The sequence below is a fragment of the Haliaeetus leucocephalus genome, unplaced genomic scaffold, assembly GCF_000737465.1.
Source record: "Haliaeetus leucocephalus isolate CR32 unplaced genomic scaffold, Haliaeetus_leucocephalus-4.0 Scaffold473, whole genome shotgun sequence".
Lineage (NCBI taxonomy): Eukaryota > Metazoa > Chordata > Aves > Accipitriformes > Accipitridae > Haliaeetus > Haliaeetus leucocephalus.
In genome coordinates, this window is record NW_010972909.1 from 377341 (window position 1) to 399707 (window position 22367).

The window sequence follows — 22367 nt, forward strand, 5'->3', positions numbered from 1 at the left end:
GGCATGGCTAGATTCAGTTCTAACTAGGGCGTGATGATTTATCCATCAAAAAATATACAACTTCACAATCCCGAGCATGCAAAATGTTGTTAGGAGCCATAAATGTATTTGTGTCACTGGAAACAGCAGCGCAAAGATAGGCTCATTGAATTGCAGTCCTGTTTGGAAAAGGGTAAAACACAAGACAACTCCCTTCTGCTACATGGTCACACCTATTCAAGACGGTACTTGCTGAGGACTGCAGCTAGCAACAATTAGCCATGTGCATACTTCTGTAAACACACACAGAAGGAGTGAGCAGATTCCTCGACCACTGAAATCTGCAGGTTTAATGATACTTTTATCTGAGCTAGGAATTCATTTCCGTCATAAGGGATTTCTTTTTCCAGCTCTTGACGTCAGTTCAGAATGGTGAGATTATTACAACCATGTATTTTACAGCCTACTTTTTATTTTGATAATAAAGTAAGAGCAGACATACTTTAGCAAGGAGAGCCACCCAGCATCCATCTCATGACATGAAGCCTGCACAGCTGGGCTGATGCTCTATTCCAAAATGTTTCCTATGTGAATATTGTAAGGCAAAGTTTAGACTCTGCACTGAGGTGCCAGAGGCATCTTGTTAGTCTAAATGCCCCCGTGATGGTGATACCTCCGTTCTGTCTTGGTCTAAGTAAATCTCTCAGAACGAGAGGAACTGGCAGGAGCACTAGTTCGTCAGCCCAGAGGACCAGGAGCACACCCAACAGAAACTCAGGACACCATCTGGTTCCGCAGAAGGTCTGGCATCTTTTGCCAATGTCCGAGCTAAAGAGGTCTATCTCAGAGCACCCTCAGCACCAGAAAATGGTGTTCAGGGTGTTGAGTACTATCTCCCACTTGCAATCCAACAGTAAGATACAGTCCAGCTTTCAGGATGTTTACGATACGTGCAAATTGGATTCCCAACACATAGTTCTGATTTCCAGGCACCCTTTCCAAACCTTGATCACTTCCCCACAGAGTAAAAGGGGCCACATACCACTTTAAGCGTTACTACAGTAAATGGTATTAGTATTGTCGGTCATGTCATGGACATGGTATCCCTAGAGACGAGGCCAACACTTTGCATGGATTTTGTACTGGCCTGAGTTCCAAGATATTGATTTGAAACTTTTCATTCACAAAAGACTATTGGCTAAGCCACCACCCTTGGAGTGATGGATGTATCAGAAGGAAACTGGATAGCCAAGAAAAACAGAAGAGCAACTACTTGCATATTCTGGCTGGGTTTTCCCACTGGCACAGGAACATGTCACCTCTCATGCTCAGAAGGTGTCTTCTCCTAGGGCAATTCAAAGAGTACAGGCAGGTCTGTATTCACAGTCTGACACGAGCTAGACATATGCTGCCATGTGACTCAGAGAGGTATACAGAATCTCACTACCAAGAAACGTGTGATCCGAGGCTGTGCCAAGACGTGTGATAAATGCCATGGCTGCAACCACTGCCAGCATCTTGTTAACATCCTCGGTGCTATGCAGACTCCAAACCGGAGGATCTTGTATGGGTAACAGTTCTGTCCCACTGTGAAAGTATTTCCTATGAAACACTCGTCTGGCTATGCTGAAATCTCTATCCTGAAGCTTCCAGGCCCTTTGGCATCCTCCAAAGGGTGTCTAGCAGGGTAAGTGCTAGACACGGATGCCGTAGCCTGCCGCAGAGCCACCAGAAGAGATGGTTGTTCTTGATGGCAGCATCAGTTCCTCTAAGGGGAATGCTCTTAAGGCCAAAAGGTGATGGAGATGTCACAACAGAGGAACCATCTGCCTTGATGCTGGCAAAGAAATGGAGGAAGCAGCCCTCTGCTGACTCTTTGGTCTCGACAGCGTGAGCTGGAGCCTCGGTTCTCGCAGCCAGGCTCAGTAACCCACGCCACGTTGTCGGTGAATCCAGGGCTTGCAGTACCTCACCACCCTTGTGGCAGCGCAGGGAAAGAGTTAGGGCAGCCCACGCTTAGTCTTTCAGAGGTGGTCACAGGGATACAAGATCGGGACTTTTCACTGGCCCAGAAAAAGAACCAAAGAATTTGACGCGGCAGAGCTTTCTCTGTCCATAACTGCGCCGGATGTCTTCACGAGAGGACTGTGATGGATCTGTAGCTTTCTGCCCCTTTGGGTCCCAGGTTTAAGAGAGAATTTCTTCGGTACATGCTTTCACCAAGGCAACAGAAATATTTGATGGAGTCTGACTCACACATGTGGTAGATACCTGGAATGCAGCTTTGGAAGAGGCATCGCTATGGTACAGAGATAAAAGCTGGCTGGGGGAAAAAGTAATAGCAGTGGGAATAGATGGAAATAAAGAGAAGGAGAAATGAACTGAAAGGGCTCTAGATGTACTCCACCCTACGCAGCCATTGGGGAGGGAGAGCACGATGTCAGCACTTCATTTATGGAAACTGTGAACAAAAAATATCCATGCTTGTGATATAAGGAGTATGTACATCTAAGAGTGTATCTGTCAATAATCACACCAAGATATAACAAAAGCATACGCTGGCATACTATCTTTTGTTACTTGTTCCTTCTGCTGAAAAGTATTGTGTACGTTTCAAAACAGGGGTTAATAAAATTAAAATAATTAATTTGTTTTAACTGATTAAAACATTCCAGTAACCTAGATGGAAATATTTCAGGGGGTTTATTTTGCTACAGTAAAACAAGATGTGCATTTTTAGAATGACCTGAACTAAAGAATTCTTTTAAAGTTTTGCTTTCTATCAACTTTTTTTTTTTTTTTTTAACATAATGGTAATGCTAAAAGGTGTTCTAATAACCTAAAGAAAGAGATTTAATATGTTACAACCATGCACTACATCACAGAATTGGGCTATCTTATTCCTTAGTTTATTAATTTAAAAATTATAACCCAAACAGAAAAAAACCCTCTAAACTGTAATACATTTGACAGACTTGAATAAATTTGAATATAGCTTTATGTTGGAGGCAAAGCTTCAGGGAGCTGCTGCTTTCGTCAATAAACACTCTGTGTGGTCATTCTAAGAGGCCCATAATGACCATTTATCTTCAGGGAAGGCCGTAGCTCACAGAATGTCAGTCACTGGAAGCGGCGGTGTTCAGTTACTGGTAAAGGCCTCAAAAGATGCCTCACACTGGGACTCTGCAGAACAGAGCTCTTTTCCCACTAAGGGGAAAGATGCTCCTCAGGACATTGGGTGGAAGGGCTGCTAGGCTGATGGAGAAATCCATATAGAAGTGGATCATAGCCCTTCACCACACAATTAATGAATAAAATGAAGAAAAGCAGTAACACTGTGAATTAATGATACTGAGTGAATAAGCTCTTAATGACCCAATCTTGATACAGTTTAATTCCAAAAATGTGAAATCGAGAAATACATTAGAAGTACTAAAATAAACTGAACTGTGTAATGACCGCTCCTTCTTGATAAACAGCAATGGCTGTTAGCCGTAAATATGACATAGCACTAAAATAATAACCTTTAGCATGTGAAAGCTATAAGGGTATTTTTGACAGTTGTAATCACCAATACTCATGAAGAAATACCCTTTCCATAGTAAATAGCTCTTGGTGGGAGCCATTTATTTAAAGCTAGTAGGAATATAAAAAGTGAATTTGTCTGAAAGAATTGATTCTGCAGGATTAGTATTGTAGCAGTTAGGTTCAAAATGTGCGTCTCCGCACTTACTGTAGAACAAACAGAGCAGAGCGGTACTTGGCGTTTTGAACATAAGCATTAAATCCACATAAACAATTTATTAGTTCCAATAAAATCAAAGGATAAAGAATTATTCAAAATGAAGTTCTCTCTGTTGTAAGCATAATTTGCACTTCAGCATAATTTCAAATGTTGTCCTATTTTCCTTAGACAAAGAAAACAAGAACCAGTCATCATTTGCACTTTTTGGATTACAAATCTTCTCCCAAAATTGCTGTAGCTTTTTCATTTCCATTTCAATCCATTACCATTAAGGGATTAAAAAGGCCGATGGCTTAAAGTTTCTTTAAACTGCTTTCAAATTCTCAGTCACTGGGACATTAAATGATTTTCTAAAATGCAAATTTAAAGAGGAAAGTCACTGAAAAAAGGCAACGAGACCCACAGAAAACCTGCTGCATATATTGAGAAGACCTTACAATTAAGATGCTATTTTCTTCCTAATTCACAACCTCTCTTAAAACCAAGGAACAGAAGCACAGGGAATCTTACTAAAAAGAAATCAAGCTGTAAAATGGTAGGTACCTCTTGAGTCAGCAAGGTATCTAAGCATGTGCCTAACTCTAAAGCACATAAAACTTACACTCAGTGCACTGGAAATTCCTAAGTATTTTGCTGACGATGTTCCATGGGATGGGTGGTAAATGTCAATTATCATTAACATTTTTTGTGATCAAGAATCATTGTCAGCTGACAGATACCAGATTTTTCTCCTTGTGCTGGTGGAGCCACACCAACTTGTATTAGCTGAGCAGGTAACTAAAACACATCAAGCTGTAGACTTTTTCTTAAAAATAGCTGTGTCTTCTCCATCCATGAGAACTAACCTATTCTGTCAAGAACTGAACACTATGCAACAGAGCATTTAATTTATGTGCAATATTTGTTTGAACTCATATTCAGAAGCCTAGGAAGGCATGCTAGCAGCTCTTGCACAAAAGCGGGATCAGACTGGAAGTTTGTTTATCTTTGGCTAAATGGGGGGGAAATGGAGGGAAGGAAGTCTTTGTGACAGGTAGTTTTCTAATTTGCTTAAAATCTTACAAAACAAATGCCAGATTTTCACCACTATTTTACACATTATTCTGTGGAACTCTAGAGATGACAGATGATTAACTCAAGAAATGAAGGTCCACCTCACATTCACATGGGGAAAGAGGAGAGGGCATGCTTGCCACAGAAGATCTGGGTAAACGCCTTTGAACCTCGCTGATTCTTCAATGAGATCAGTGCTGGTCAGAGCCTTTGCAGGCTTTTTGCTTCACTATCATCCTCCAGTTGTTAACGTCCTTTAAAGGACCATGACGACTGCGTGAGCCCAAATGCCAGCTTATGCCGAGCCTGCCGGTGCTGGCTGCAGAGCCCCTTGAGCTCATTCTCCTTGAGCTGTGCAATGGGATGGGAGGCAGAGCAAAGTAAGGTCACCCATTATTTTGAGGCTGAAAAGCACAATTGTGCATAGGTAACATTTCACCTGATTTTTCACTACCCTTCAGAGGACAGAATCACCAGTACCTCTTGGCTGCAGAATAGAGAAAAGATTTCACTCAAAAACTGAACTGTAAACCAACATATGCCATCTTACCTTCCAAATGTTCTGTTGTAACCAGTCCTAATGCTACCATGAAGGCAATTTTCTAAGGAAAAAATAAACAGGGGTTAGATTTCCTACAACAACCATGGAAGAAGTAAGTAAATAAATAAATCTAGCATTGCCAGAACAAAACCAGTGAAGGTCGTTTAGAAATGATTCTTATTTGAATGCAGAGTAATATGAAGAACTCTAATTGACAATTTGCTTCAGATATGCCTGGTCAGTCATGTCCTACTTTTATGACTATATGAACTTCAGCAGTTCAGAGACTTATGAAGCCAATGCTGTATGACTACTGATTTTATACAGCGCATGACCAAAATTCAGTCAATTCAATCAATTCAATTTCATATTGCTGGCTGCTTTGTTACTCCACTCTTTAGAGAATTAATTGTGTATTATTACTACTATCTGGACATGGCACTGCTTTTATTGGATATGAGCAAGCTGTATGAAGTAAAACAAGGTATGATACACTTCCACTGAACTTTACAACACTAAACAAGACATCTGAAGCATATTGAAAGTCCCCTCCCCCCAACAAAACTTTCAGAAATTTCTCTTCCCAAGTTACAGAAAGAATATCATGTGCATGAATTATGAGGAGGTATACTGATCCAATATTTTCCCTAAATGGGGAGTGAACAAACATCTCCCACTGACACTGGTGAACTCATTTTGTAGCAAGGAATCTGATCTAAAATATTACTCAGAACTCTTGCACACCGTATGTGCACAAAACACATCTTCATACTAACAAATCTCCAAAACATGCCGATTCAGCAATAGAGCAAGTAGTAGAGCAGATTCTAAATTTTGTGTCAGTGATTTTTCATTGGGAAATTTTCCCTTGTGGGAGAAGTTTTGCTGAAGCTTTTATTCCATCTTTTTGATGGAAAACTGAAATTCTCCTGTGTTGTTCCAAGCTCAAACTGAACTGAACTCCTTGATTTTGAGTCACATCTGTGGTACCGTGGGGCCTCCAGGATCTCTTCCTCTTCCTGCTGTGCTGAACAATCTTGTTGGATCATGTTACCCAAGTGGCGTTTTCACAAGGTGCAATTCCACAGCAGAGACAATCTGACTACGAAACCCAAGCTATTAGGAAATCTAAGCAAGCAAAGCCCACAATCCAACTCTGATAAAGCATCCAAAGACTATAGGAAGATGCAATTACCATACTCACCTAAAATAAAATGTGTAGATTCAGGTCAAACTAAAATACATTGTTTAAGCAGTAGAAGGTCAAAACATTCTGTTTCAATCAAAGAAGTGTCAGGAGAACATGTTTCAACACTTCCAAGTCAAAATTAGTTTGACCTTCTTGTTTTGTGGAAAGCTTGATGATTCAACTTTTCATTTCAGTTCAGGATAAAATCAACTAGTAAGTCACCAGAACTACCATTTCCTTTGCAATTCTGAATTTCACACAGTGAAATTGTGAAAGCAAGCACATCCTCATTCTGTAGATGAAAAGATCTAGCTATGGGGTGGGTTCTCCAAATCTGAGGGTCAGGATTGGACATCTATACCCCTCTTGTATCTGTGAAAATATCTTTGTCAAACAGGTGAACTAACAACCTCATAAGACAGGAATATTTTCTTTCCACAATCTCCTAGTATGCCACTCTCCCTGTAGATTAAAAAATGGTGATGTAGAATCTCATCATTGGCAATTTAGATATATTCATGCTATATTTCTGCCTTCTGTAACTGTGGTAATGACAAGCACATGTGTTCATTTGCATGTCAGACCTTGATTTCAATAATGTTCACTCCTTATAAGTCTAAAACACCAGCTAGACACAGTCGGAGCTCCACACCTGAAGGGAAAGACGAATATTTGATCCGAGATCCACTGTGCAGATCTGAGAAGAAAATTAGTCAACTGAGTAGAATTACAAGCTTCACCTCACCCCCACCAAAAAGTAACTTTGTGGCAGGATACATCTCAGCGCTCTGAGCAGAAGTAATAACAACATTTAGGTATAGAATCAGAAAGTCGGAACAGTTAACGTGCAATTGTATTTTCCCAGTGGAGCGCAGAATGCCTGCATTACCTGAAGATTAAACTGTAGGGGGAGCACACATTTTCTGACATCTAAACTAAAATTATTTGAGTACTGGAATGCTTGCTAAACCATTTCCTCTCTTCATGCTAAAATTATTTGAATACTTATCTAATTAAATGTAATGAGAGCATACTTGCTTAACATAGGAAGAGGCTTCATAAATGGACTTGATAATTATCTCACTATTAAACACAGGAAGGGTTAGCTTTTATAGATATTTGAAAGATGGTTCCTTTTAAAAAAGTCCCAGTAGAAGCTGTGTTCTTTTTAACAAGCATATTATATTAACAGCATATTTGTTTTTATGGGTTTTGCTATATCGCAGTCATGTAGCTCGTTGGATTCAACTCAAAATACTACTTCTGCTGCAACGCTTTTCTTTCAGTTATCACAGAGTCTCTTGTTTCTCCTCTGTGCGGGAATCCACAAAAGCGAGGCTTCGGTTTCTCCAGATTTTCAATCCAGGCCTAACACTAGCATTTAATTCACAATTGCAATTTGTCTCTCTTGTCCTTCTTAGGTGGGATTAAAACCACTGTTAGCTAAATAACCAGCACTTATGGCAGTAATTTTTTTCTTTTAAATAAAAAACTGCTAGAACATCCTGGAAAACGTTGCCAGAAATATAAAACTTTACTAATATAAATTTTTTAAAAACTAAATATTTGGGGGCAGAATTCTGTTTCTGTCTGTGCTGAACTCGGTCATTTTAAGAAAACAACAACAAAAAAAATTAAAAAAAACCCCCAAACCTCCAGGCACTTGCTTCCCAGAGGAGCAGCTCCCTCGCATAATTCCGTGATTTCTTTGCAGAAGTCATTCTGGTGGGAGAAGGCCCATCACTAGACGGGCAGTTATTGCCCTCCATCCCCAGCAGAGCCCTGCCGATGGCAGGCAGCGGGTGGCCCGTTTCTCCCGACCCCCCTCAGCCCCAGGGTGACTGAACCCTCAGGGTTTATAGCCCAGGAGAGGGCTCTGACCGCCGGAGCTGGGACACCCTGGGTGGCGGAGACCCTCCATCCCGCTTCTGGGAAGAGCCAGGCATCCCGGCATCCCGGCTGCAACACAGCGGACGCGAGGAGGTTGCTGGAGTCTAATGATGACGTACTTGGGAAAAGGAGAAATCTTCGGCTTATGCAAAAGGCATATGTATTGCAGGGGGCTGTGTCCAGGATCGGCTTCACAGCTTTCCAGCAGAATGACCGAGCCAAGAAAAAAAGACAGTAATTATCCTCAGTCTTTTTCTGTTCATTCAGGTACGCTCAGTAACTGCATATGGGATTCCTGGCTACTGGTAAGTCTGGTGATTTCTGGTTTATTTGTTTTAAATTTTCAATTTAATTTGTTAAATCCCAGTCTGTCATGACTAACACTTGTGTAGAGCCATGTTGGAGTTCCTGCCTCTGTTTTGTGCTTTGAAGATAAATAAAGGTGTGGAGAGAAGTGCCTAGCGTGTTTATTTGCTTTTTTAAAATATCATGGTATCTTTCTTACTCTTTGCCTTAAATTTAATCATCTGTTTAAAAGCCACGAGTGCTTTTAGAAATGCGCAGTTTGTCTTTTCATGAAGCAAAACAAAGATTTTTACAAAACCATTTCGTTTTGTAATTACATGTTCTATTTATGTCATTACATGTATTTACACTAATTATGCTGTTAGTTCTAATTACACTAATTGCATAAATACATGATAATCAACTAAAGTTTACTTTCAAAGAACAAAAGAAATTAACTCTAGACCTACATATTTATGACCATGAAACAAATCTATGAAAAGAAAAGAATCACCCTACTTAAGGGCATAGCTTCAGCATCCTACCCTGAAAATTGTGCCTGCCGAGACCTCCAGTATACACGGTAGGAACAACGTTATTGGTTACAGAACAGGTAGTCAGGACATTCTAGTTAGCAATTTAATGAAAAGCTCATTAAAATTATGAATGCTGTACCAAAAAGTGTGCCCAGTCCCATGGTCTCTTCCTGCATGTCTCTGGAAGATTTTTGCTCAATGTCCTTGTTTCTGCTGGAATAAAATTAATTTTCTTCCTAGTAGCTGGTATAGTGCTGTGTTTTGGATTTAGGATGAGAAGAATGTTGATAACACACTGATGTTTTCAGTTGCTGCTAAGCAGTGTTTATACTAAACCAAGGACTTTTCAGCTTTTCATACTGCCCTGCCAGCGGAGGCTGCGGGAGACACAAGAAACTGGGAGGGGACACAGCCAGGACACCTGACCCAAATGGCCAAACGGGTATTCCAGACCATGTCACGTCACGCCCAGTATATAAACTGGGGGGAGGTGGCCTGGGGGCACTGCGGCACACATCAGCTTGGGGATTGGCTGGGCATCCATCAGCAGGTGGTGAGCAGTTGTATTGTGCATCACTTATTATTAATATTATTATTATTATTATTATCCCTTCCTTTTCTGTCCTATTAAACTGTCTTTATCTCAACCCATGAGTTTTAATTTTTTTTTTTCCCAATTCTCTCCCCATCCCACTGCAGGGGGGTGGTGAGCGAGTGGCTGCGTGGTGCTTAGTTGCCAGCTGGGGTTAAACCATGACACTCAAAATTCTTTCCATGGGGATGAGTTACAGGCAAAGAAAAATGGATGTTTTTTCTAGCATTCTTTTTTTAAGCAGGATCTACTAGCCTTTCTGCCCATAAGGTGCCACACAACAAATAATCTTTCAGAAATACCTCCCTAAACAAAACAGGACCGTACAGTCCCATCATTCAGTGGCAATGAAGATTCATATGAGGGTCAGATTTTAAACTTGGGAGGTTTCCTAAGCGTAGTTCTACAGAGCTTCTGCATAAAGCTGTGATGTTCTAGGCTAAAAGCCACTATTTATACTTAACATTGTTTTAACTATACAAACCTCTTAAAATGGTAAAACAAATGACTGTCCACACGCCTCAAGTAACATCATAAATTTATATTGTAATAATCCTCTTAAAGCTACAGCTCCAAGGATGCTTTCATGCTACACATTTATTAGACTAGTAAGGTTAAGATTTTACATGAGCTGAGCATTTCCACAATAGAAGTAGATTCAGTTTGTATAAATTCTCAAATTTTCTCGAAAGTACACAGAACCTAATGTGAACACATCTAGTCAAAACCCAAAATGCCTATTAAAGAGAGACCCCATTTCTAGAAGGACTTCTGATTTATATTTTTAGTTTGCATCACAAATATAGTTCATGAAAGAGATTTAATCTTATAACCTGCTTTCTACTCTCTTACTCAATTTGAAGGATTTTAAGGTGTTTCAGACTGGAAGGAATCTGTGTACATGTGGGAAGACATGTACACAGCAAATGCAAGAAACGGTATTGTTAAATACAATCTAAAAATTGCAAGATTCATTACAAAGAAGATGTAAAAGCTCAGCTTACAAAAGAAATGTTAATTTAACCTCATACTCTGCCTGTAAACCCAAAGTTATATATTTGATATCATAAAAGAAAATATCTTAAGCTTGTATACACCTTTCACAAGAAATACAGCTATACCCACGCAAGGTGCCTTGATTATGATGAGACCTCCTATTCTTAACATTTTGTGACACTGGAAGGTTTGAATGATGCAAACCAAATTTGTCAGAGCACCTCACTGGTGGGGACATCCCCCCGATTGCAGTGATTGGGTAGAGAGATGAACAGCTGGCAGAACCATGAGCACAAATGCAGTAATTTCGTATGCACGCAGAAAAATGTTTAGAATTGGCCCCCATAATTTAACCGCGCTGTAGATCACTTATTAAAAAAAAAAAGAAAAAAAGATCACCTCTGGATTTTCCTCCTTTTTCTTTTTGGTAGCAGGGGGTCCCTGAGCTGACTCTTCAGGAGGTTTCTTTGTCTCCACTTTACTTTCTGTCTGGGTTTGGACTTGAGGCTGAATAATGATAACCTAAAAGACAATGTACAAATAAAGAAGAGAATTCACTATATGAAACTGGATTTTTCTGCCTGAAACCTTTGATTCTTCTTTGAAGTGTTACTTGATACCCCTACAGACAACAAATGCAAGTCACAAGCCAAAAAATCTAAAGCTGGATACCTAGGTTAGGCTTCTAAATCCATATTTAACTTTCTAAAAATTAATTTTTATTGATGCATTATAAACCTACTGCAGCCTAAGGGAGCCACTTGATCAGTGCCTCTGAAAATTAGGACACTTTCTATTTAGAGGACTTCTGAAGCTGACTCAGCAGCCTAGCTTTAGCACTCTTGTTGTCAGTGATTTTAAGGTCTTTCCTTTGATTTTATTTTGCATACAGGTAGAAGAGACGGGATTACTACACATTCAAAACCACACTCTGACCTTAGTCATATCAGTGTTATTTCAGAGCAAGTACATGTGGATGGGAAGGAAGATTACTCTTCAGTACTACTCACGTAACTGAGATCAGAGTTCAGTCCTCAGCATTTATGTGTTATGAGCAGTGGATGTCCAGTTTTACATAAACAAAATAAACTATATGTGTTTTAACTTAAAATTAATTCCGGTTTAGTACCCATAGGAATAACTACACGGATCTCTTATACATGCATGCATGTTAGTGTATCCAGCTGCTCGTATTTGAATTACCACATGAAGATTTACACGGTGCAGATAACGTTATCTCAGAAGCTATTAAATTAAAAGGAATGAAGGACAATTTCTGACCACAGAACTACACATATGATTTTATACCCATGATCAAAGTATGGAAGACCTTCCCAAGCTCACCTTCTTGATGAAGGTTATTGGATTCGAATACTGGGCCTTCTCCATCTATTTCATTGCTAACTTTCAATTAATGTTATTTAATTGTTATATACTTTTTCTCAACTCAGTCACTCTAGAAGATTCAAGAGCATAAAAAGGGATGGTTTTCTTAATGAGCAGCCAGTTTAAGTATGAGAAAATAAATCATGCTAGAGATGTAGGGAAGAGATGCCTGCTTTTATTTACCTCAAAAGCCATCCTACATCCTGTATTCTTTTTTAGAACTGCTTGAGAACCTGTGCTGCCAACAAGACCCAAAGTAGTAGGATCCCAGTAGCAAATTACAGTGAACGTCTGCTGGGTACATTGGCAGCCTTTATTGAACCTGTTTCTGGTATAAGAGTGGTGAAGTACTTGCATTTCAAAGCTGAAAAGCAGTACAAAGAGGAAACAAGTAATTCATAACTTGATTTTTTCATACTGATTCATCTGCTGATCATTTTTGAAACCCTGAGCTCTCATTTCATTTGGTCTTCCCCTGAAAGTGTAGAAGGGAATGCCTGATTATTTCATATAGTCCCCCGGGGTCAGTCGATATCACTGTATCACTGTGTAATTGAAGAGGGAGTCCATAGGAAATTTGAGCCTGCACAGAATTCAGGGATATTATTAGTGAGGACCGGTTTAAGGAAATGGAAGATCATATGGTGCCATTAATGTCAGGCTACATAATGATGCATTTTGTTCCCACTAAAAATTATGCTTGTACACAGATAAGATGTCTACTAGTGTCCATGAGTCCCCTTAAGAATTTTCCTCGCTTTCCGATTATTTTCTTCAAAAGGAACCACTGACACCACTCTGCACAGGGCTGTGCACTCCCAGCGGAATATTCTGCTTACATGTGCAATGTAATTCCTGTGTTTGATAACCAAAAAAAAAATGCCGTGAAAAGCAGAACTTACCTTGCTGTCGGCACTAATGAGGAGTGGTTGCACTTTAATGCTATCGTTGACCACAGAGACAGTCGCGCTGGTGCTGATAGGAGTTGCATTGTTGGGGGAGGTGGAAATGATGGCGTACGCCACACCTGCACTGCTCAGAGGTGATGAAATAGCTGTAGACTCGGTGACACTTTGTGACTGGCTGTTAGGCGTCTGTACATGGCTGACGGTGTTGTTGGCAGTCGGGAGGGCAGGGCTGGGGTTTTTGATGCTGACTACAGTTGCCTTCTGGAAGGTAGGAGGCTGCTTGGAAGGTTGGTCTCTGCACGGGGAGATAGGGAGGCTGTCTGGAATCAGGGTCTTTGGCCTAACCTACAAACAGAGAGTTAGACGTTGTTAGGCACAGCCTCACACCATAATGAACAAACACTGCACACATGCACTGTCCCAGTAGAATCTCTAATTGCATTAACCATGGAACAGGAGCATCTAGAAAAACATGATGTAGCAACTCGATGTAGCCAGCCATTCATTTACTTGTAGATATATTCCCAGCGCTCCTCGGTTGGGTCATTTTGGAGTCCTTTAACTCATTGCGATGCTGAACAAGAAGGGGGGAAAAAGTCAATTCCTCACTTTTATTAGCACACATCCATACAAATGCTACTCGAGTCACATCCAGTTCTCAGTAGGGATGTTTAAGCCAAAGCCTCTGCAAAGAATGGAAACCCCAGACGCAATAATTTCCTGTTCTGAAGGACACAACACTTGCTATGAATTAAGGAGTGGGAACTGAATCATTAAGGGAGTTGTGGGAAAGCATTTACAGGAAGAGTAAGCATATGCATTTATACTGGTGGATCAGTGAATGAAGATCCACACATTTTTTAAGATGTGCCTTGACTAATGGAGAGGATATCAGCCACGCAATCACTCAGCTCACCAAAAAAAAAAAAAAAAGAAAAAAAAAAGGGAGGGGAAGAAAACAAACCCACAACCATCGAACTTCATATTTTGTTGCTACGAGTAAAGAGCTAGTTTGCAGCTGCGGGTGGATGCAGAAGGAACTTCCATGGACGGAGGGGAAACCGTTTGTCAAGATTTGCAAAGTCTGCGGCTCTACCCAGAGCCATGAATGATAGCTGCGAACAATTGTTTTCAGCTAATGTGATGTGTTTCCAGTGGGGTAATTAACGTCACCCTGTCAACATGGCTCTCCCTTAACAACATGTTAAGTACAGTTCCAGGACTGAAAATAAATAATTTAAACTGCTTCACATGAAGTTAACTTCACTCCCAGCTTATTCGTTAACACGGCCAGATAAAACAGTCGGTTCCCTCTGTGCTTATTTAGTCCTGTCACTTCTCGCACCTTCCATACTGTGAAACAAAATGACAAGTTGTAACAGACAGACATGGGAAACAGCTGCCTGTGTCACTGCACTGGAGTCTACAGGAGCCCTTCCAATGATGCCGACTTCAATCTTGAGCCTAAGCAAGCAATTTAATGAAAACGCAGGGATGTACTGATGTGCAGAAAATCATCTCCCAAGGCTGGCCATCATCCTCTATCGCGTCAAGGAGGAGCCGTACCCGTTTGTCCCCGCAGCAAGTATGAAGGGCAGCAACGCGGGCACTGCGAGCTCTTCGCGTTTCGATAACTGGGCCCTCGAATGCCGATAGGATCCTAACACCTACGAGCAGCGCAAATGCGTATCGGAGGCACGGTCCTGGTCGGGAGTGTCTAAATTGTCAGTAACCACGGTAGATGGAAAGTGAAAGAGGAAACAGAGCCGAAGAAGAGCAAGGAGGAGGGTTTGCCTGAGGTCCTGCAGCAGGCTCGTGACAAAGCCAGCGAGCCGCTGTGTTCGGCTCACAACTTCAGGGTAACGCTGGAAGGCCTCGTAGACCCACTGTGAAATGATGCAAAACTGTGCTAAACTAGGACTAAACATATTCAAGATACACTGACAGTAACTGAAGGGGTTTTTGCTCTTTTTCCTCTATCCCATCACTTTATGTAATGATTATTTGATTTATTCAGTTAAGATACCAGACAAATACGCTGGCCAAGTTGTTTAAGAGAGGAGTCTATAATTAGCTTCATATTCATAATTAGTTAATGGTCTTATGTTCAAAAGTAGTGCACAACAGATTGACTTAAACCCATCTTGGCCCAGGCATTCTGCAAAACTAAGGCTTCTAAGATAAACAGCTCAGTGCAATAGGAGACATGATACTTAAAGAGACTTGTTCATGTCTGTATCAGAGTCAGTTATACAAGCAGATCTTGTAATATCAACTTTTATATTTTCATAATAATATCCTTTCCCTCCTATGTTATATCTTATGTAAGTCTCTCATGTGTAAGCCTTTAACAAATTGCTCATGCTCATGTGCTCAGAGACGCGTTCACAGAAATAGTATCATTATTCAGGAAAGGAAGTCTGAGAAACTTGGCAAAATACAGTTAAAATGTATTACCATGGCTAAAAAATCCAAATGTAATTCTTAGCTGCTCGGCTAACATATAAATTTTACCACCTCTCCTTAAAACAAAATCATTTTCTTGTAAATTAGTATAACATCTGTTACCAACAGAAATACTGCAAACACACAGATAAGCACATATATAGAGAGAAATAAAGAGAGAGAGAATAAGGAGTAGTTCAGATCAAAGATTTAATAGAACAGTCACTGAGATCTTTAGAAAAAATCAAGTCTGACAAAAAATCAGCTCAGGAGTTTTTCTAGCCAAAAACTGTCATGTAGTCTACCAGGATCTACTGTATCTGTCACTCTTAATTGCACTTTTATATTTAATCAAAAGCCTAATTAAAGCCAAATGCCTATATATATTCCAGCTATATAATTATCTTTTCTACACTATTACACATATATATTGACTGTCAGATGTAATACCTCAATGAATCCTATACACGCCCTTAATACACATTCTGCAAGTTGTGGATGAATGCATACGACTTTGCTATAAAATCAGGTCTTCCTGCACAGACAATTAAGCAGTCTTAATTTTCCAAAGTAACGTATTCTCTATAAAGCACTCCATACTGAAATACCTGATACGACTTGCCAAACTGGTACAGCACAGAACCATATGCCGGGCGTTTTCTGCCACCGTGTGATACAAAGGAGGTATAACGGTCTTCAGAGCCTCCGCCTCTGCAAATTCCCTGGCAAGTTCAGCTAACGTTGTGAGAGCGTATTTATTTGCAGTTATAGAATAATAAAAAGGGCTCACTACAGAAGACGTTTCAGGTGCTCCTGAGTTAAAGCTAAAATAAGTTAAAGTTAAAATAATGTTTATTGCTACAGCCTGCAGGCATGAATCCAAACCAGAAAGCAAGCATAGAAGCCCCTCGTGCTCTAACAAACACCTACGAACCTTCCCCCCATGAATATAAACACTAAGTGTAAGCACTTAATAAACAGCTAAGTGAAAGACCTTTAGCAGAGTTTCACATTAAAACCCAAACTGCTACAGTAATCTGTGAGAATAAATGGTGTCAACTGGGAAGAAAAAAATGAAGGAAACAGCTAGAGTAAATTCCTTTTCCTCACGGCAAAACTGTAGCTTAAATTTGGGAGATGAAAGGAGGACAGTGGCACTAGCAGAAGTTCGGAAGTTGACAGTCACTGAAGAAGAACTGGAGAAAAACTAGGGCAGGGCACGGACTGCGTTTCACATGAAAGGTATCAAAAAGATGTTTTCTACTGAAAGTAGCACAGCTTGGATGGCAGTGGTCCCCATTACAAGAGCCACAGAAATAAAAGGCGCAAAAGTTCAGCAAGGGAAGAGAAAAGAGAAAGAATAACAGACAGCATGTATGTTACCAAGCGAAAACTGCAACTGTTGGCGAGCGCTGCAAATAACAATTCTCCTGTAGCTCAACCCTCCTCTCCCTGAATATCTTTCATTTAACTTCTGACAGCTGTCAAAACAGAATGTGATACTACCAGGGCTCTAAATGCAGGAGGAGAGAGCTGCTTCTTGAATATAATGATTTTACAAACCCATGTTGTTCTTGAGTTTCCTCAATACCCACAATAACAGAAACATTTGATTTTAGGCAGCAATATTCAGATGTCCAAAGGCTTCCATTACACTGAAACATCATTCCAGCTCTCAAGAGCACAAATTGTTGAATACCGCAGAGGTGAGCAAACTGCTGAGTGGTGGAGGTGGGAGAGCCTGATGTGTGTCACCACTGACAAAGGCAACTGTGATCACGGGCAATCTATTTCCTGAGCTACATCCCATCAGGCGAGCCGCTCCCACACTGTAGTAAAGCAAAAGAAGGTAAAAAAGAAAAACTCTTACAAAATAAGCCCTCAAGATCCAACCCAAACAAGTATGGGGGAAAAGGAGGAGAAGGGAAGGAAAGCACACAATTCCTCCCATCTCTGTGGACAATTCCATGTAGTCCTAAAGGACAGGATTTAATTAGAACAGTTATCTCTGTGCAGATCTGCAGGTGCTATGAGAATTGTTAAGGGCAATTCTGGTAAATGTGTTCTCCTTACGGCCTAGCAAAGAAGGGAAGTTAACAAGTGCACTTCAATTATAAAACCAAAAGGGATCACCATGATCCTCCAGCTCATAGACTGGCCATAGAATTTCTCCCAGAAACTGAAGGTTGATTTTAAAAGAAAATACTAAAGGCTTCTTAATGATTAATTCATCACGAGCCCCAATAAACTGTTACAATATTTTATTACGTGCATGACTGGCATTTTATTGCGAGGTTGAATTTGCCTAACTTCAGCTTTCAGTCCCTGGATCTTGTTACAGCTTTGTCAGCAACACTGAAGAGCCCTCCCCCTCCCCAATATCAGATATCAGCTGGATCGTGCTCAGCATCAATCAGCCCTTCATACTGGCAGGGCCGATCTGTATGAGACTAAATTTTTCAGCTCAACGCAATATCACATTGCCTTTGAGAGAAAGACCATTATTCACACTTTATTTTCACTTCACCCTTGTACTCGGAGCTTAAAAACAAAAACTCAAAATGGATTTGGCACAATTCATATGTCACAGAGGCAAAGTGCTGGGAGCAGCAGACAGAGCTTTCATTCTTGAAAAGCTTTAGAGGATCACATAGAAAACATTAGCAATGGCTGATAAAATGAGTGCAATATGGGGTAATTATATCCTTCACCAGAATGAACAGATGCACACTGACTTCAGTAAAGCTGTGTCTATTTATGCCAGCTGCGGACCAACTCTCTCCTTCTTCTTTTTTAATCAATAAAAATTATGCAAAAGAAAAGGTTCTGCGCAACTTTACAGCAATGACACACCCTAAAATCCAGGTTGCCCAACTGACCTGAATACAAGTGTTTCCAGCTTGGTTGATTTTTGGTTCCTTTCCTGATAAGCTCCTATTATCTTCAGCCTGGTCTGAGGCCACAGGCAAAATAAACACAGTTTATTTTCTTGCCGCAGGGGGAAGATTTAAAACCACACCTGACTATGGATCCACATACACTTTTCTTCCTTCCCCTTGACGGGACTACACAAAAAGGAAGTTACTCTTCAGCGTGTATCATGAGGAAACCCCAGGCAAGATGACCCATTTCAGTGAATTCTGCGTTCACATACAACACAAGCCTCTCCTTAGCATCTACCTGGAATATTAGCCTGGGAAGCCACAGAAGAATGATATGAAATGCAAGGCAAACCCCAAGCAACTTCTCCAGCCCACATTTCCGATCCTGCTGCTCTGGACAGCGAGGACCAGGGAAGAAATCTTAATCTGACTCAAACCAACAGCAACTTTGAATGGACTTCAGTGAGGCCAGAACTGCAACTCGCACCTCGAACCAAACCCCAGTCTCTCATTTTACATGCCATGCAACCCAAGAATCACCCTGTGGTATGTTCACACATATTCAAATTATGTGCACTATGTCAGACATTTTCCACTGGACTGTATACCTACTGTGCTTTGGTATTTCAATTTGTTAGTCATGGATAGCCAACATCAGTGTAAAGGTGACACACAGATAATATAACCCCTGTGCAATTTTTAAGCTATTTCATTTAGTTTTTCTCCTCCTTCAGCTTTGCTTGATACTACAGAAATGGAAGTTTTGCTGAGAGGGATGTTTGTGTGGGAATCTGCCAGCTCTGCTTTTTGTGGATGTTGGCATAAGGCAGTCAGGTGGGAGTTCTCTATTAAAAATGTTATCAGTGTTTTGAACACAAAACTGTATTTTCACAGGGACTTGACTGACTTTTGCTAATGAAATATACATTTTCTCCTCAGCTATACTGCCTGTATTTTCTGGTTTGGCATTGCTGCTATTGACTTGATGATTCATTAAGCGGCTCTTTTACATTTGCGAAGGGGAAAACTACTATTAAACCAGCAACTTAAAATCAATATTATTCAGAAAAAAACAACAAGGAGGGGTTGAAGTTGACAGGGATTTCTGCCTTTTTTCCTTCTGCACAATGATTCTGTCCTTGAACATGCAGTTATCTATGTGCCTGTGAGGAAAGAATTTAATCCTTATTGTTTAGGATTACAATAGAAATATAAAAGCTAGACTGTGATTATACACACCAGTCAATAACTTACTTCCATTTCTACTCTTTTCAGCGTAACAAGTCAGCTTGCTTCTCTCGCAGATACTCATCTATGATTAACTTACTTCAATTTAAATATAAAGTGTCCATGAAGCCTGTAGGCACAACCGAGTGAACATCTGTCTGCTTTCCTCCTATCCGTACACTTCCATAGGCGAGCTCTGGACTAATCCCCGCAGCTGGGCATTCGCTGGAGTCAAACTCTGGTGTCACTTTAAAGACCACGGATGTCACTGCTTTGGACTGTCCATCACTTTAAGAGCTTTTCCTGCTTCTAGGCAACAATAACGGCACATTATAATGATTTGACCTGCCTTAACTCATCAGCCAAAATCAAAAAACTTGGAAGACAAAATAATAATAAAAATAATGACAAAAATTGTTTCTGTCTGCTGACAGCCTGAGAAAGATGGAAAAAGCTCAGACATCAGGAGATGAAAATGAAGATCTTGGGGACAGGAAGACAGGAAGCAGCGCGGTGAATTCCTCCAAGCCCCTGCTGAAGTACTGCAGACAGAGAAAACCTTCCTATGCATCTGTCATTCGGCCAGAGGCCTGCCGCAAGCTTCTACATCTGGCACAGCGGCTCAGAGACACAGCACAGTCCAGAGCCAAGCCAGACAGGGACCTGAAGCCACATCGTTTGCAGGGATGCCAATGGTGTCAGTGGAGAGAAGGAACATTTCTTCTCGTTTTCCTGATACTCTGCAAAGCAGCATTTGAGTTTTCACCTGAGCAAAAGGTACCATGTCAGGTGTTAAAATGGCTTGAACCTTTCCTGGGGGTTGTATGGATACTTTAGGCTCCTATGTGCAGACTATCGTGGAGAACCTCATCACTTTCTACAATAAACATTTTCTATGTTACACTCCTCTGACAGAAATATATAGTGGCATGCAATTAATAGTAGCATGTGTATTAAAAATAAGCAAACTGATAAAAAGGAAGCCTAAGCAGAACTCTCAGCTGCACGCGCTTCTTCCCAAAGGGAAAGGATGAGAGAAGAAATAGCTTACAACAGATGTTAATCTTTGTGCTTAACACATTACCGGAAGGTGCTTCAAATACAGTGACAAGCATGGTATAAAAGCTTATATAGAATAAAACAGATTAACAACTATATTTATTAAGGGCTAGCCAGGCCTCTGCAAACCTTTCTTTTGAAAAAGCAATTTTGTTTCTGTTTTCTGCACACATACAGTCAATGAATATTAAATACTGTTGCAAAACCCTTAGCTTGGTTATATACCATGCTGATTAAGTTACCTTGAATTAGATTATCTCTCTTCTCCTCCACTAGCATTCCAACACATCCCCCTGGAAGCACTGAGGGTTATATACCAGAAAGGTGCATGACATCCCTTAGGGGATTATAGTCCCTTTCTCCTCTGATATTGTAATATCGACTTTACCCAATTCAATTATTCCTTACTCAAACAAACAATGAAGTGTTCTTGTCTCTCCATTGCACAATTCTGTGTAAGTTTTTATACAAACATGTATATCTGCTAGCTTCTTTTCTAGTTTCACAAAAGGCTGACTTGCATTTAGTAATATTTTTCCACTTTCTAATGGCTATGCACAGTCTTAAAACATTACACTTAAAAATAATGATTGGGTTGGGTTTTTTTCAGACTTAGGATGCAAACAGAGAGAAGCTTTGCCACAGACCAATCTGTTAACACGTTTCTTCTACAGTACACAGTGGCATCATCCAACTTGGGTTCTGTCTAAAGGAGTCGTTTTCCTTTCAAGATATCTTCCAGAAGCCCTATCACTGGGGAAGCCATGAGTAGTGGTTGGTTTTGGTACACATGTGAAGAGAAGCAGCTGCTATCAGTGGAACTGCGCTCATGAAAACTATGACACGAAATTTTAAAATTGAGAATGTGCATTTAAGTGTTGGGAACATCTAGAGACCGCAGTCTCTGGCTGGGCTCGCACGGTACCCAGTGATGAACAAACACACGGTAACAGAACGGCCCCTATCCCAAAGCCGCCTGCAGCCCAGTGACTGAATTCAGACCCTACTGAATTATGCATATTAAAATCACTACAGAAGATAAAAAATAAGCAGCACTTGACAGCAGAACTGGCTAGAGCCGATTGAAAAACACGCACATTTCACCTAAAATGGTTCTACATACCTGTTTCTTTTCACCACTAACCTACGTGATAGCTCCACCGTAGGCATCTGGTATGCGACTCTCTGCTCTACTCTAATCAGCATTGTCATGAGCAAAGCCATCCCAAGCCCTGCCTTCAACCAGGACTGGAAAAATAGGTCAGGGAAATAGCATTATAATCTGATTTAACTGCTATTCAAATCATCACAGCCCCTCCATTAATTTGAACGAGAATTGGATTGGGCCCAAATTACTGACAACAAAATGGGAGGTTTATTTTAATATCTTTACTGTTGCATTTAAAATCTTCCATTTGAAGAACAGAAAATAAGATTTCCCATGTGCCTTCAGGTGGCTACAGTCTGACTTAAATTTTTATGTAAACCAGTTCAAAATAGACAGACTGTCTGCACCGCAGCTGGAATTTGCAGCCCCAACCTGACATAAGGCCACCCTCTCCTTACAGCTGATGGGTGCCATAAAGCAGAGGAACAGCTCAAGAGTAAGAGAGTACATCATCCGTGTGTTTGAGTACTGGAACTCCAGGATTTG

At 40.6% G+C, this 22367-nt stretch overlaps 1 protein-coding gene across 1 annotated transcript in view; it reads right to left on the reverse strand.

Annotated features, from left to right (window-relative positions):
* PHF21B (PHD finger protein 21B) overlaps window positions 1-22367 on the reverse strand; it is a 162304-nt gene that overhangs the window by 13359 nt on the left and 126578 nt on the right. The window contains exons 4-6 of the mRNA XM_010575274.1: window positions 13095-13445; window positions 11206-11328; window positions 5328-5379 (exon numbers count right to left, since the gene is read on the reverse strand). Of these exons, the coding sequence (XP_010573576.1) occupies window positions 5328-5379; window positions 11206-11328; window positions 13095-13445 (526 nt within the window). The remainder of the gene's footprint in view (window positions 1-5327; window positions 5380-11205; window positions 11329-13094; window positions 13446-22367) is intronic.